General features: G+C 44.7%; 1 protein-coding gene across 1 annotated transcript in view; it reads right to left on the minus strand.

Annotated features, from left to right (window-relative positions):
- Nucleotides 1-8,354: 8,354 nt before the first annotated feature.
- The window catches only part of ROR1 (receptor tyrosine kinase like orphan receptor 1), a 268,064-nt gene continuing 260,977 nt past the window's right edge, over nt 8,355-15,441 (minus strand). The window contains exons 16-17 of the mRNA XM_043520888.1: nt 10,959-11,074; nt 8,355-9,774 (exon numbers count right to left, since the gene is read on the minus strand). Of these exons, the coding sequence (XP_043376823.1) occupies nt 9,650-9,774; nt 10,959-11,074 (241 nt within the window). The 3' untranslated portion in view covers nt 8,355-9,649. The remainder of the gene's footprint in view (nt 9,775-10,958; nt 11,075-15,441) is intronic.

The following is a 15,441-nucleotide window of genomic DNA, read 5'->3' on the forward strand; positions in this document are numbered from 1 at the left end:
CATCTGCCCAACTATGACACCCCTTTTTAACCAATCCATTCCAATCCATTCCATTCCATTACAGCATCACTGTAGAGGGGATGGGAAAATCATTATCTGTGACCAAGGAAGACTAATCACATATTTGGGGGATACCAATTCCCTCTTCTCTATTAGCGATAAAGAACTGCATATGTTCAGGCTGTTGAAACCTCTGAAGTCAACACATTAAAAAGTGAGTGTGAGAGTTATATTGGCAGTATACCAACTTACAGACAAAAGCAAGGAAAAGCTGTAATGTTGCTCTTAACGCACCTGTTACACGGGGATGTTAGATTTATTCAAAAATAGCAAGCACTGCGGAGAGATATACTTGAATAGTTCTTGTATTTGAAATTGCTAAATCATTTAGAGCAATTGCAATGACCCTCATTCATCTTCCCCTCCTGTGACGAAACCTGCAGGAGGAACTTTGGACAGGTAAGGATCCCTATGTGGATTTCTTTTACATAATCATAGCAAGGGAGCAGGGTATGCAAGCTCCAGGAAGCAAATATAGGGCCTACATCCAAAGTGACGGATGCCCTCTCTAGAGCTGGGGAGATCTGCATGGAGGCCCTATGCTTTCGCATAGGTTCTCAGCAACACTCCCTGGGTCCCTTGGAGAGGCACTAACAGGGATGTCCCCACCTTAGCTGTGGCAGTCCTCAGCATTCCCCGGTTTGCCTGTGTGGGAAGGGATGTGTGATGGCTGCTCCAAAGAAGAGTTAACACAGACCCTAGTTAAAATCTGCTCTCACATATGCTAGCTGCTGCCATCTCCATGGAGCTGACACAATTGCTGGAGATCACTGGGGCACAGGGAAGCCCTGGCCACATCCCTTGTCCCTAGGGCATAGACAAAGTCACTGCACAGGTAGCTGGAAGGAAGGATTGGTCTAGCAGCCATTATGTTGCCAGAAGATCCCGCTACAAGAAGTTGCTCCTCCTGTGGCAAGCTATGCAGCCTTTAGGGCTAGTTTGCACCAGCACTGTGGCACAAATCAGCTGCAGCACAGCAGAGGACCCGACCCTCTGATTTTAGAACTTTTTTTTTAAACTATGCACCATAAGTTGGGCATAGGCACTTTGCTGTTGGCACTGATCCAACTAAGAATTTGTTCACACCCCTTTCTTGTTTCATCTGAAGTCAAATGAAAGATTTATTGGATTTAACTGCATTGCAAATAATATTTATAAATGTCTACCTTTATCTCGCCTTCTTTTAAAATGCTATCTTTTTGTCCTTGGCTGTTCTAAATTATTAACATATCCTACAGTGTGCTCAAGATAAGAGAACCTTCAGCTTTTATTCTCTCACCCTTTAGACAAGCCAGTTATGCTGTTTCTCACTGGATATCTTTGATCAGACTGCTTGTTGGATGCTGAGCTACAGGGACACCACTGGTGAGAAAGAAAACAGGGAGGGAGCCAGCCCTTTCAAGAATCCCTAGTGATCGGCATGCACAATTCCCACCAGATTCAGAACTTTCTGGTGCTCTAGGCAGATCATTTGGACTTTTACAAACATAGGGCCAGGTTGTGGGGCTGCTCATCCTTGATATGAAGGGTAGTACATTTATAGATCGTTTAATACCTTATTACTAGAGGTTATAAACATGTTACACACAGGTAGTAAGTACTGTGTACATGGCTATATATAAGTGTAAGATGTTATGGATAGTTATAAGCCATCTACTGACCAGTTGGACTCTGTAACAATTGCCCATTTAGCATGCTAATCATTCACTGACTCCCTCTAAACTAATTTTGAATGTACCCTTAATGTAAAGTGTCACCATGATACCTTTATTCACAATGAGTAGTACCTTACTCCACAAGTAGCCTCACTGATGTCAATGGGATTATTCATGATGCAAGGTACTATTCAAAGTTAGGTTCTCACACTGTGACCAATAGAAAGTATTAGAGAGACAAGGTGGGTGCGGTAATATCTTTTATTGGAGCAATTATTGCCTCACCCACCTTGTCTCACTAATATCCTGGGACCAACATGGCTACAACACTGCATGCCACCACAGAAAAGTATAGCAGCGCCGGAGGCATAAGGTCTCTGCATTGCCCTCAGCCCGTATGGGTAACCCCCATTGACATCAGTGTGAATTACACTGTGGACTGAAGACAGTAGATGGTCCATACGTGATGGTTTGCACACAAATTCTAGGTAGAGATACAGTCACAGATGTATCCATTGAGGAGGGATCTGTCCCTCCCCTGTATTTTTACTATCCTGTTGATGACAGGAGTCATGCATTTTCTCTCAATGCTTTTATATAATGCTCATCACCATGGTCTCTGGTTGCTCCCCCTACAACTTCTTAGTGGTTGCACACCTATACACAGTAGGCAGTTAGCAGCTCCTTTGTGAAAATATAATGCTGCCTTTATATACAACTTTTGCCAGTGTTCTTGAACCCGATGTTCCTACTGGGTGAAACTTAATTAAAAGAGAGAGCACACATAAATCAACTGACGTGCATGGGATCAACTTCCTTTACTTGCCATGATAAAGCACAACAGAAGTTTTGTCACAGAGACATTCCACTCTGCTGCATTAAACAGCCTCCCACACCAAAGGCTACACTGTTTCTAACATACAGCTAAGGAGTCACAGTTATAAACAATTAAAGACAGAAACACCCAAGATGTCACTAAAAAGAGCCAGATAAAATGCAGATCCCTCTGAAGAGGATGCAACAGTTTGTGTATTACATAGTAATATAGCGCCATCTAGAGGATACTGTGCTTTAAAAAAAAAACAAAAGCAAAACCAGAGGACCCGATTCTGATCGTACTTTTACCCGTGTAAATCTGAAGTCATTCCACTAGCATTACATTGGTGTAAAGCCAATGCATGTATAATCAGAATTGGGTGCAAAGAGTATTATTGGCTGATTTGTATTTAATGCATGTAGACAAACCAATGAATTAGCAAGTTTCTCTCTGTATGCACAACTGACTGGGTATCCCATTACTTCCCACTACAGACAGACTTGATATGAGCGCATAGCATCGCACACATGCCTTGTAGGGAGAACACCTCCCATTCAACATATGGCATATGAAACAAAGGTCACGCACAAGAGCCCTAAAAATCTGATCCAAAATTTAAGGGACTTCTCAAACTTACAGTGCAGAGCCCTGACACGTTTATCCTGGAAACATTGGGGCTAGATTTATACTGAAAATTATCGAAGGCAATTGTTGCTGGAGATCATTTTTCCACATATGTTCGACAGGATTAAAATAAGATGTGCATTCACAAACTGAAATTCTAACTACAGCTTCACACGGTCCCGTAACCTCTGCATTCTAAAGCCATGTACAGAGTTGTCTGAATGGACTTTGTCAATATCAAGGCAACAGTGACCTTCCCTCTCCTCAAATGCAAGTCTGCTGGGGCTAATTCTTTTCCAGGACTATTCCTTGTCCTTTGACTGCAGTGTGTGGAAATATTTATATTATTTTTGGCAAAAGAATTTATAAATCACTCCAGATGTGCATGTGTAGCTCTGCACAGCTTGAAACTTTGTTCCTCCCACATCTATGTTCCTTGTTTAAGTTGGGTGATCTCAGAACTCATGAAACTTCCTAAGTAAATAGAGGCTATAAAATGCACTAAACAGAAATGTTAGCTCTTCTAAAGGAAGCCATGAGATGGTCGAGTTCAGGATCCTGACACAAGGAAGAAAGGAGAGCAGCAGAATACGGACCCCGGACTTCAGAAAAGCAGACTTTGACTCCCTCAGGGAACTGATGGGCAGGATCCCCTGAGAGAATAACATGAGGGGGAAAGGAGTCCAGGAGAGCTGGCTGTATTTTAAAGAATCCTTATTGAGGTTACAGAAACAAACCATCCCGATGTATAGAAAGAATAGTAAATATGGCAGGCGACCAGCTTGGCTTAAATCCTTGCTGATCTTAAACACAAAAAAGAAGCTTACAAGAAGGGGAAGATTGGACAAATGACCAGGGAGGAGTATAAATATATTGCTCAGGCATGCAGGAGTGAAATCAGGAAGGCCAAATCATACTTGGAGTTGCAGCTAGCAAGAGATGTTAAGAGTAGCAAGAAGGGTTTCTTCAGACATGTTACCAACAAGAAGAAAGTCAAGGAAAGTGTGGGCCCCTTACTGAATGAGGGAGGCAACCTAGTGACAGAGGATGTGGAAAAAGCTAATGTACTCAATGCTTTTTTTGCCTCTTTCTTCACGAACAAGGTCAGCTCCCAGACTACTGCACTGGGCAGCACAGCATAGGGAGGAGGTGATCAGCCCTCTGCGGAGAAAGAAGTAGTTTGGGACTATTTAGAAAAGCTGGACGACCACAAGTCCATGGGGCCGGATGCACTGCATCCAAGAGTGCAAAAGGAGTTGGTGGATGTGATTGCAGGGCCATTGGCCATTATCTTTGAAAACTCATGGCGATCGGGGGAGGTCCCGGACGACTGGAAAAAAGGCTAATGTAGTGCCCATCTTTAAAAAGGAGAAGAAGGAGGACCCTGGGAACTACAGGCCAGTCAGCCTCACCTCAGTCCCTGGAAAAATCATGGAGCAGGTCCTCAAGAAATCAATTCTGAAGCACTTAGAGGAGAGGAAAGTGATCAGGAACAGTCAGCATGGATTCACCAAGGACAAGTCATGTCTGACTAATCTAATTGCCTTCTATGACGAGATAACTGGCTCTGTGGATGAGGGAAAAGCAGTGGACGTGTTATTCCTTGACTTTTGCAAAGCTTTTGATACGGTCTCTCACAGTATTCTTGCCAGCAAGTTAAAGAAGTATGGGCTGGATGAATGGACTATAAGGTGGATAGAAAGCTGGCTAGATCATTGGGCTCAATGAGTAGTAATCAATGGCTCCATGTCTAGTTGGCAGCCGGTATCAAGTGGAGTGCCCCAAGGGTCAGTCCTGGGGCTGGTTTTGTTCAATATCTTCATTAATGATCTGGAGGATGGCGTGGACTGCACCCTCAGCAAGTTTGCAGATGACACTAAACTGGGAAGAGCAGTAGATATGCTGTAGGGTAGGGATAGGATACAGAGGGACCTAGACAAATTAGAGGATTGGGCCAAAAGAAATCTGATGAGGTTCAACAAGGACAAGTGCAGAGTCCTGCACTTAGGATGGAAGAATCCCATGCACCGCTACAGACTACAGACCGAATGGCTAGGCAGCAGTTCTGCGGAAAAGGACCTAGGGGTTACAGTGGACGAGAAGCTGGATATGAGTCAACAGCGTGCCCTTGTTGCCAAGAAGGCCAATGGCATTTGGGGCTGTATAAGTAGGGGCATTGCCAGCAGATCGAGGGACGTGATCATTCCCCTCTATTTGACATTGGTGAGGCCTCATCTGGAGTACTGTGTCCAGTTTTGGGCCCCACACTACAAGAAGGATGTGGAAAAATTGGAAAGAGTCCAGCAGAGGGCAACAAAAATGATTAGGGGACTGGAACACATGACTTATGAGGAGAGGCTGAGGGAACTCGGACTGTTTAGCCTGCGGAAGAGAAGAATGAGGGGGGATTTGATAGCTGCTTTCAACCTCCTGAATGGGGGTTCCAAAGAGGATGGGTCTAGACCAGGGGTCAGCAACCTTTTAGAAGTGGTGTGCTGAGTCTTCATTTATTCACTTTAATTTAAGGTTTTGCGTGCCAATAATACATTTTAACGTTTTTAGAAGGTTTCTCTCTATGTCTATATATTATATAACTCAACTATTGTCGTATGTAAACAAGGTTTTCAAAATGTTTAAGAAGCTTCATTTAAAATTTAATTAAAATGCTGATCTTATGCCGCCAGCCCGCTCAGCCCGTTGCCGGCCTGGGGTTCCGTTCACCTAGGCCGGCAGCAGGCTGAGTGGGGCTTGCGGCCAGGACCCCGGCTGGCAAGGGGCCAGCAGTCAGAACCCAGGACCAGCAGTGGGCTGAGCGGGGCCAGTGGCCGGGACCCCAGACTGGCAGTGGACTGAGCGGCTCAGCCCGCTGCCCCTCAGCCCGCTGCCGGTCTGGGGTTCCGTCCGCCGGCTCCTGCCAGCCAGGGTCCCGGCTGCCGGCCCCGCTCAGCCTGCTGCCAGTCTGGAGTCCCAGCCCTGTCCACACAGAGTAGGTACCTACCTTCTCCCTGGTTCTAGCCATTCTCTTCCTCTCTCTGCACTGAGATGAGGGTGGGAGTGTGCTGAGAACAGGGCTGGGGGTGAAGGAGCAGGCTGGAGGTTGGGGTGCAGGGTCTGGCCAGGAGCTAGAATGAGGGAGAGGGCTCAGGGTTGGGGCAGGAGGTTTGGGTGTGGAGCATTTACCTGGGCAGCTCCCATTTGGTGTGAGGGGTGCAGGTGGGAATGGGGGTGTGGTGTGCAAGAGCTCCTGTTTGGTGCTCAGGGTGGGAGTGGGGATGTGGGGGGTGCAAGAGTCAGGGCATGGGGGGGCTGGATATGTGTGAGGAGGGTGCAGGAGTCAGGGCAGGGGGCTGGGGAGGCTGGGTATGTGTGGGGGGTGCCGGAGTCAGGGCTGGGGTTGGGCGGGGGGGGGGGGGTGCAGGGGTCAGGGCACAGGGCTGGGGTGTGTGGGGGGTGCAGGGGTGAGGGCAGAGGGCTGGGTGTGTGTGAGGGGGTGCAGGGGTCAGGGCAGAGGGCTGGGGAGTGTGGGGGGGTGCAGGGGTCAGGGCAGAGGGCTGGGGAGTGTGGGGGGGTGCAGGGGTCAGGGCAGAGGGCTGGGGTGTGTGGGGGGGTGCAGGGGTCAGGGCAGAGGTCAGCAGGGCAGGGGTCAGCGGCTCACGGCAGGAGGCTGGAGAGGATATGCCCTGATCCCCCCCTTCCCCAAGGTCCCCGGAGCAGAGAGCGCGCTGCGGCTCTGCTTTTACCTCTCCCCCTCCATAGCAAGGGCCGTCAGCTGATTGGCCACAGGGAGGGAGAGAAGGAGGGGCAGGAACCCAGCACGCTAGGGGAAGAGGCGGGGGAAGGGGGAAGCTTGGCTGCCCTGCAAGGAGAGAGCGGTGGGTGGGGGGCAGAAAAGAGTGGGCCGGGCCGGGGAGGCTTTTTAGTGGCACGCTGCTGTCTGCTGGGGTCTCCGGCAGACAGCAGCGTGCCATTAAAAATTGGCTCGCGTGTCGTGTTTGGCATGCGTGCCATAGGTTGCCAACCCCTGATCTAGACTGTTCTCAGTGGTAGCTGATGACAGAACAAGGAGTAATGGTCTCAAGTTGCAGTGGGGGAGGTTTAGGTTGGATATTAGGAAAAACTTTTTCACTAGGAGGGTGGTGAAGCACTGGAATGCGTTACCTAGGGAGATAGTGGAATCTCCTTCCTTTGAGGTTTTTAAGGTCAGGCTTGACAAAGCCCTGGCTGCGATGATTTAGTTGGGGATTGGTCCTGCTTTGAGCAGGGGGTTGGACTAGATGACCTCCTGAGGTCCCTTCCAACCCTGATATTCTATGATTCTATGATTAACCTATAGTTTATGAAAGTCATTGGGGAGTTCCAAATGTCTGTTATTTTGTCTTAGAAACAAGACAATAATTTTCTTTTAAGTTTTAACTTAAATGCCTGCATTTTTAGAGATATCTAGAGACGGCAAATGAGATCAGAGCCCCTTTGGGTTAGGCAGTGTGAAAACACATGGAGAGACACAGACCCCCACCCCAAAGAGTTTGCAATCGTAAGAGAAAAGGCAAACAAAGGATGGGGCAGGAAAGAAATGCTCCAAGAGGTGAATTGTCCACAGCATGCAATGGGTAGCAGCAGAGCCAGGAAGAGATCCCAGGTCATTTACGTCCCAGTTCAGTGCACCATCCATTTTTCTTAGGTACTTACAACGCCCCTGTGACTGGGCATGCCTATGTGGTATGCCCTCGCGGCCCACCAGGGCATGACTCACCCAGCCCCAGGTCTTTGACTGCAGGCTAGCTGTCCTTCCAGCTAAGGCGCACTTCAGACCTACCCCTTCCAGACTGTTGAGGTCCAAAAGAAATCAGGAACAAGAAACCACAGCTCTAAACAGGGTTTCCTGATGAATGTTCAGTGGGACCCTCCCTTCTATTCAGGTCTTGTCTTCAAACAGTCCATACTTCAGCTGATCTGACAGGGTCTGGTCGTCCCTTCTAAGGGGGCTTGTCTGACCGACAAGCTAGCTCAGTCTCTGGGCTGCAGCCAGGCTTCTCACATCAGGAGAAGCAGATTTGATGGAGCTAGTTCTCCTCCTTTTAACTCCCCTCTTCATGCTTCACATCTGCTGCCAGTGTAGTAGGATGGGGCTCATTGGCTCCCCAGGCTCTCTTTAACCCTTTCGTTGCCAGTGTGGGGCCTATCTGCCCCATCACAGCCCCCCCGCCCTATCACTGTAATAGCTGAGCACCTAACAATATCTCATGTGTTTATCCTCACAACACTCCTGTGAGGTAGGGAAGTCTATTATCCTCATTGTATAGATGGGAAGCTGTACTAGATTCCAAATATTTTTCAAAGTTTACCAAATAACTGCCATTTCTAATTGATTCCACCACACACTATCATTTGTACCCCTTACCAGTCCTCTCTGGCTTTAGGTTCCCCTATGACACACAGTGCACCACTATGATTAGTTAAATGATAGTGGTACCTCAAAGCCCCAGTCAGGACTGGTACTAGGCACCACACAGACACAGAGCACAAGGACAGTCCCTGGCTCAAGCAGTTTACAATCTACAACTTTTGTAAGCGCCAGTAAAAACTAGACGGTTCTATGGGCCCGTCTCTGCAGTCCCTAAGTCAGCAAAGCCCCTGCTGATGTAAATAAGAGAACCTGATTGGGTCTTGAAATCTAGGTAGTATGGATTCAGGCCATAGGCCTTATTTCTTCCTTTATGAATCCTTCCCCTCTTTTTTCAGATACCTATGATTTACCAGACTGTTAGCCACCAGACTAGTAGGCATAAATTGAGCTGCCTTTATAACCTAGATAAGGCCACTATTGATAAGCCAGAAAGTTAGTGTTAACAGGCACATTAAGTTTTTTCCCAGAAGCTGTACAACATTCACTCCTTTTTCAGCTAACATTGGTTTAGGGATCATGTATATTAAAGGCTGCATCATAACCCATAAGCATGAACGGTCAGAATTAAGGTTACAAGAGCAACATTAGCTTTGCCATTTTCTGGTTTTTGAGTGCTTCAAGACAGAACCTTAAAGTGTGGTTTGACTATAAAAATGACTATGGAGAAATGGTCTCTTCTTAATAGATCTGACTCCAAACACACACACAGAGCAGATCTTCTGTCTGTAATGACCGACCCATTTTTTACACCGTTAAGTCCTCTAGAGTGAACACAACTAAGAGAGTGCACTGCAGAGTCTTGGGCAGCACCAACAGAGAGATGTAATAAGATCCAAGCGGTAACTTCGCAGCAAATCCACTGAAGACAATGTGGTGGCGCAGATATCAGCGAATAATCTAGTTCACACAGGTGAAACTGAGATTCCTGCTCAGTTTTTACTCACCTTCTCATTGAAGCTGATAGGAATTTGCCTGAATAAGGAGTGAGTGAGAACTAAGGATTCACCCCATAGGACTGGTACAGAAGTCCTTTGATAAATGGTAAGAAAAAAAGTGTTTCCGGGTCTGTATGTGTGATCTTACAGTTTAATCCTCTAATCCTTTGGTACAAAGAGTGTTTGTCCAGGCTACTAGATTGTCCACTTCACTCTCCCACGGCTCTTCCTCTTTGCTGAGGGGTCTCTTTTCACCTGCTGCTTGACTTTCTGGTTCTGGACCAGTCACATGGATGGTTTGAAATATGCATAGAAGAACAGATTAATAAAGAGAAAGGAGACAACAGGTAAGTACAAATAAGCTTTCCAAAACAAGCCACAGTCACATTTTTCATTTTTCAAATGCAGATCTTAATTTGCTCTGATTTCTGGATCCATATCTCCTAGGCATATACAGAGACTGTACATATGTATATACACATAATATAAATCACATATATCTATGTGAAAAAAATGCAGAATCATGTGATAAACCACAATTATCATACAGCTCTGTCTGCCTCTCCTTAACTCTGACCACTATCCCATCTAAACGGGGACTACTTCTAATATCACAAACTGCTTTAATCAACAGCCATAGAATTAGAACGAAAACCCCAACCTATCAAATGTGGAGTTTCTCCCCCATCTTACCCTGGGACTCAGGCTCAGGACAAGGCAATGTTCTGTCTTTGACCGGTGACAAGTTCTTTCTGCCATTCACACCACCACACTCATGTTGTTAAAGACTGTGTCAGTAGGGCTCTTTTGACTCCCACTATAACAGCTATGGTTCAGCTCTCCACATCATCATTAAGAGCCAGCCCTGTATCTTGTACTAGTGAAAATGTGACCTAATTCCTGATCCTAGGAATGTAGAGTCTGATTCTCCTCTCTTTTACACAGGTGAAAGTTCACTCACTTCAGTGGAGTTACTCTTACTTTTCACTGGAGCAAGTCAGGAGAATCAGGCCTGTAAACTTGATTCTCATCTGGAGCCTGATCCACTGAAGTGAATGGAAAGATTCCCATTGTCTTCAGTGGGTTTGGATCAGGTGCCTGGTCAGCTGTCACTGAAGGGCGGAAGTTCATATGCAGGTTCCATTTATGCTTTGGTCAACAGAGAATAAAAACTGCAACCCGTACAAGGGCATAGGAGATTTGAATCCAGGCATAAACTGATAGACTCAATTTCTGCCCTTGAACCTGATACTGCTCCATCAATGTCAACTGGAGTTTTACCCTCAACAGAAGCAGGATTGGATCCATCATGCCAACACTCTTTAGGCCTGATTCAAATTTCACATTGGTTTTAAAATACAATGGAGCTAATTCTGATTTACACCAGTGTAAGAGAACAGTAAATCAGGTTCTACGTTCACATATCAGAAACATTACATTGTATGCTACTGATTCTTTACCTGGAGTTTGGTAAAGCAGGTTGTTGTCCTGTTCCATTTTCCTAATTTCTATCAGTTTCTCATCTATTGTTTGCTGCCTCTGCTTTCTGATGAGTTGAGAAACAATAGCATTGTATCTGTAAGCAGAAACAGAAGTAAATTAGTGGATACTATCAAACATAAATTTGGTTAAACCTAACTTAAATAGGGCCCAAATCAACAGAACACTTAAGCATGTGCTCAACTTCAAATGTGCTTAAGCCCATTCCTAGTCAGCAAAGCACTAAGAAGCTGTAATAAACAAGAACCTGAAAGTGACACTGATTATCAGTATGGTTCTGGTATGGTTCTGGTATGGTTCTGTAACTCTGGCCTTAATCCAGCAAAGCACTTAAGCACATGCATAATTTTAAACATGTGAGTAGTTCCACTAAAGTCAATGGGATTACTTGCATAATTAAAGTTAACCATGTGCTTAAGTGCTTTGCTGGATCAGGGTCTGAGTGTTTGGCACTTTGCAGAATTGAGCCTTATACACGTATGTAAAACTGAGAGCTTGTCTACACTGGTCGGGTAATGCACTCTATGGGTGTGTGTGATTTCTAAAGCATACTAACAGGTTGTGCATTAATTGGTCCATGTAGACCAGCTGGTGTGCACTGAGGTGTTACTTGTGACACAAGTACAAAAACATGTGAATTTCTAGCACATGGTATAATTTTTAAGCTGACAATGTCCCTTTCAGCCTTCTCATTCAAAAAACTTGCCTGCCATTTTAAACAGGTTACATTTGGAGACAGAAAGCACAAAGCAATGGATTGAAAAGATAAAAGGATGTCAAATGAATTAAGTGCAACTCTAAAAAGTAATTGTTTCTGTTTCTTACGGAACAGAATACACCACTGTATTCAAACCCTGCAAACTATTGTAATAATCTTTGTACAAAGTCTGCTTTGCAGTATATCATCTGAAAACTCATAATTTGCTGGTCAGTATTGTCCTGATAAAATGTGTGTGACAACATTGTATGTGAAGTTATAAGATTCCCCTGTATGGTGTTAACACATGTTCCAAACACCACTGCCCAAACAGAAGTTGGCAAACAGGTCTGTCCTAAACAAAGGAATGTATGCTCTGCTTAATTTGCATTTAAGCAGTAACAGAATCATCAAGCAGGAAGGAAAACAAAGAAAGTTCCAACAGATAGAAAAAAACAGGAGGAAATATCCTTCCACATGGACTCTTTGGCTCCTGGGTCTCAACTGGAAATGTTTTTCAAGAGGGGACTGAAACTATAAAAGGAGGGACAACCCCCCCCGCCCCCACCCTGGCACCTTATTCTCTCTCCCTGCCTATCGCATTCACTGCGCCTGAAGAGACAAAGGAAGCAGCCATGGGACTCTGGGGAAGGGGTCCTGACCTGAAAGTTTGATCAGTAATCTGCTGAAGCATGTGGTGAGAAACTTTGCTTGAATCTTAGATAGTTTGTTAACTTAGGCGTTAGTAAATGTCTTCCCTTTATTTTCCTGGTAACCATTTCTGACTTTTATGCCTCATTACTTGTACTCATTTAAAATCTCTCTCTATTGTTAATAAATTTGTTTTACTGTTTTAGATAAAACAGTAGTTCATAGAATCATAGAATCATAGAATATCAGGGTTGGAAGGGACCTCAGGAGGTCATCTAGTCCAACCCCCTGCTCAAAGCAGGACCAATCCCCAATCAAATCATCCCAGCCAGGGCTTTGTCAAGCCTGACCTTAAAAACCTCCCCCACTGCAACTTGAGACCATTACTCCTTGTCCTGTCCTCTTCTACCACTGAGAATAGTCTAGAACCATCCTCTCTGGAACCACCTCTCAGGTAGTTGAAAGCAGCTATCAAATCCCCCCTCATTCTTCTCTTCTGCAGACTAAACAATCCCAGTTCCCTCAGCCTCTCCTCATAAGTCATGTGTTCCAGACCCCTAATCATTTTTGTTGCCCTTCGCTGGACTCTCTCCAATTTATCCACGTCCTTCTTGTAGTGTGGGGCCCAAAACTGGACACAGTACTCCAGATGAGGCCTCACCAATGTCGAATAGAGGGGAACGATCACGTCCCTCGATCTGCTCGCTATGCCCCTACTTATACATCCCAAAATGCCATTGGCCTTCTTGGCAACAAGGGCACACTGCTGACTCATATCCAGCTTCTCGTCCACTGTAACCCCTAGGTCCTTTTCCACAGAACTGCTGCCTAGCCATTCGGTCCCTAGTCTGTAGCTATGCATTGGGTTCTTCCGTCCTAAGTGCAGGACCCTGCACTTATCCTTATTGAACCTCATCAGGTTTCTTTTGGCCCAATCCTCCAATTTGTCTAGGTCCCTCTGTATCCTATCCCTGCCCTCCAGCGTATCTACCACTCCTCCCAGTTTAGTATCATCCGCAAATTTGCTGAGAGTGCAATCCACACCATCCTCCAGATCATTTATGAAGATATTGAACAAAACCGGCCCCAGGACCGACCCCTGTTAATCAGGACAGATCCCAATTAATCTGGATTGTACCCTGGTACGTCACACCTACACTTACGTTTTGCCTCAAAGATTCGTTTACTATTGTTAATGTCTCAGACTCCTCCCCACTTTCTGTCTGCACCATTAGAATATAACTAAGTGTGTGAGGGAAGACTGTTGGAGTAATTAAATTCACAGTATGATGTACTATAAAACATAGCCATAATAGGATGCCACTCCAATGGTTTTTTTAATGTCTTGTTATTTTCTCTTGGCTGGTAGAGAATATTTGATATATTCATACCTTCCGGAACATTTTTGATCTCTTTGCATTGGGGAAAAGGCTATAGAATGGGCTGCTGTTAATGGGACTTTTAATTTATCTTTGATAAAATGAAAATGAAAGTTCAACTACATAAAGAGAACATTTGTTCAATGCATTCTCTTTCCAGCCAGAAGGTGGCAAACATGGTTTTAGCTTTTGATAAATAAAATTGCACCACTGTTTTCAGGGGTAGGAAGAGTTAAAAAAAAATGTAGAAGTGTATTCGCTTTATGTACTTTTTCTTTCGAAGTAACCCAGCAGTAGTGAATTTTAAAAAGGAAATGGTGCTCAGTTAGTCTACATGATTCGAATGCCTTTCCACATCAGAAGAGAAAAAATACAAAAGGATCAATCTTTACACATTCATTACCACATTAAGTCACTTAACCTCTCTGCTTCCTCAGTTTCCTCATGTACAAAATGAAGGTAATGGAGTTACCTGCCACACAGGGGAATTGTGCAGCTGCATTAATTAGTAAAGCACTTTGAGATCCTCAGCTGAAAGCTTGTGCTCAAGTACTTTGCTGAACAAGTACTACAGCTGTGTGCTGGGGAACTTCTTTTATTCTCATCTTCAGAAAACTTCACTCTGACATAAAACCTAATCATTAATTTTCAAGATCCTCCAACATTCCAGGCCTTTCCACGTGCCCTCCAGATACTAATTCTTTACTGTTCACCCATTTTGTCCCTGCACACTATCTTCCTTCTCCCACTATCAGAAGATTTATCCATCTGCCTGACTCTCTGGCTGCTTTCAATGCCATTTCAAGATCCATCTCCGCTTTCTAGCCTATGATTTTATAACTTCACTAAAATTATAATCAACATATCATGTACCTGGGTGTCCCTTGTGACCAACCATTCTCTCTGTATCTCTGCCCTATGGGTTGCTAACTCTCCAAGATTGTCCTGGAGCCTCCAGGAATTAAAGATTAATCTTTAATTAAAAAGTATATATCATGTGATGAAACCTCCAGGAATTCATCTGACCAAAATTGGCAACTATCTCATCTAACGATGATGTGCCACATTCAGCTATTTGTTACTTCAGGGTAAATCATAGGCTCAGCAGAGTTAGTCCAGATTTTTACTGGTGTAACTGAGAGCTGAATTTGACTCAACACTAATTACATACACACTAGTGTAGTAAATGAATGTACATAATCAGCTGGGAAACATCTTGTAATCCTTTTATATGAATAGTGTTATACAAAAGCAAACTGTGTTGCAATCTATTTTATGTTTCATGAATGAGTTACAACTTTAATAAGAAAACGTCAACTATATTATTATATAGCCAACAATTAAGGTTGTTTCTGCACTGATGTCAGAAAATTTGGCCTCTTACTTCCCTACTCAATGCTACGAGTGAAGGACATATTGCAAGCTTTAAAGCATGAACATGTTTTGTGAGCTGTTTGCAATTGGGGAAAGAATACCGTATGAGAGGTAACTCTGTTTGAACCTGGTTCCGGGCATTTGAACCTGCCTTTGATTAATCAAACCCAGAAGTTCAAAAAGAGAAAAAAACCTGTTAAAAGTACATGGTCTCCTACCACCAGAGGGCAGTGAGATGTGGCTATTTCAAACCAATAGGTTCCCTCCTCTACCCACTCCCCCCCCAGAAAAACCACACAGTAATTTCCTTTCCAGCTCCAATGAAACTAACATGAAAAATGT

The sequence above is a fragment of the Chelonia mydas genome, chromosome 8 (genome assembly GCF_015237465.2).
Source record: "Chelonia mydas isolate rCheMyd1 chromosome 8, rCheMyd1.pri.v2, whole genome shotgun sequence".
NCBI classification, from domain to species: Eukaryota; Metazoa; Chordata; order Testudines; family Cheloniidae; genus Chelonia; species Chelonia mydas.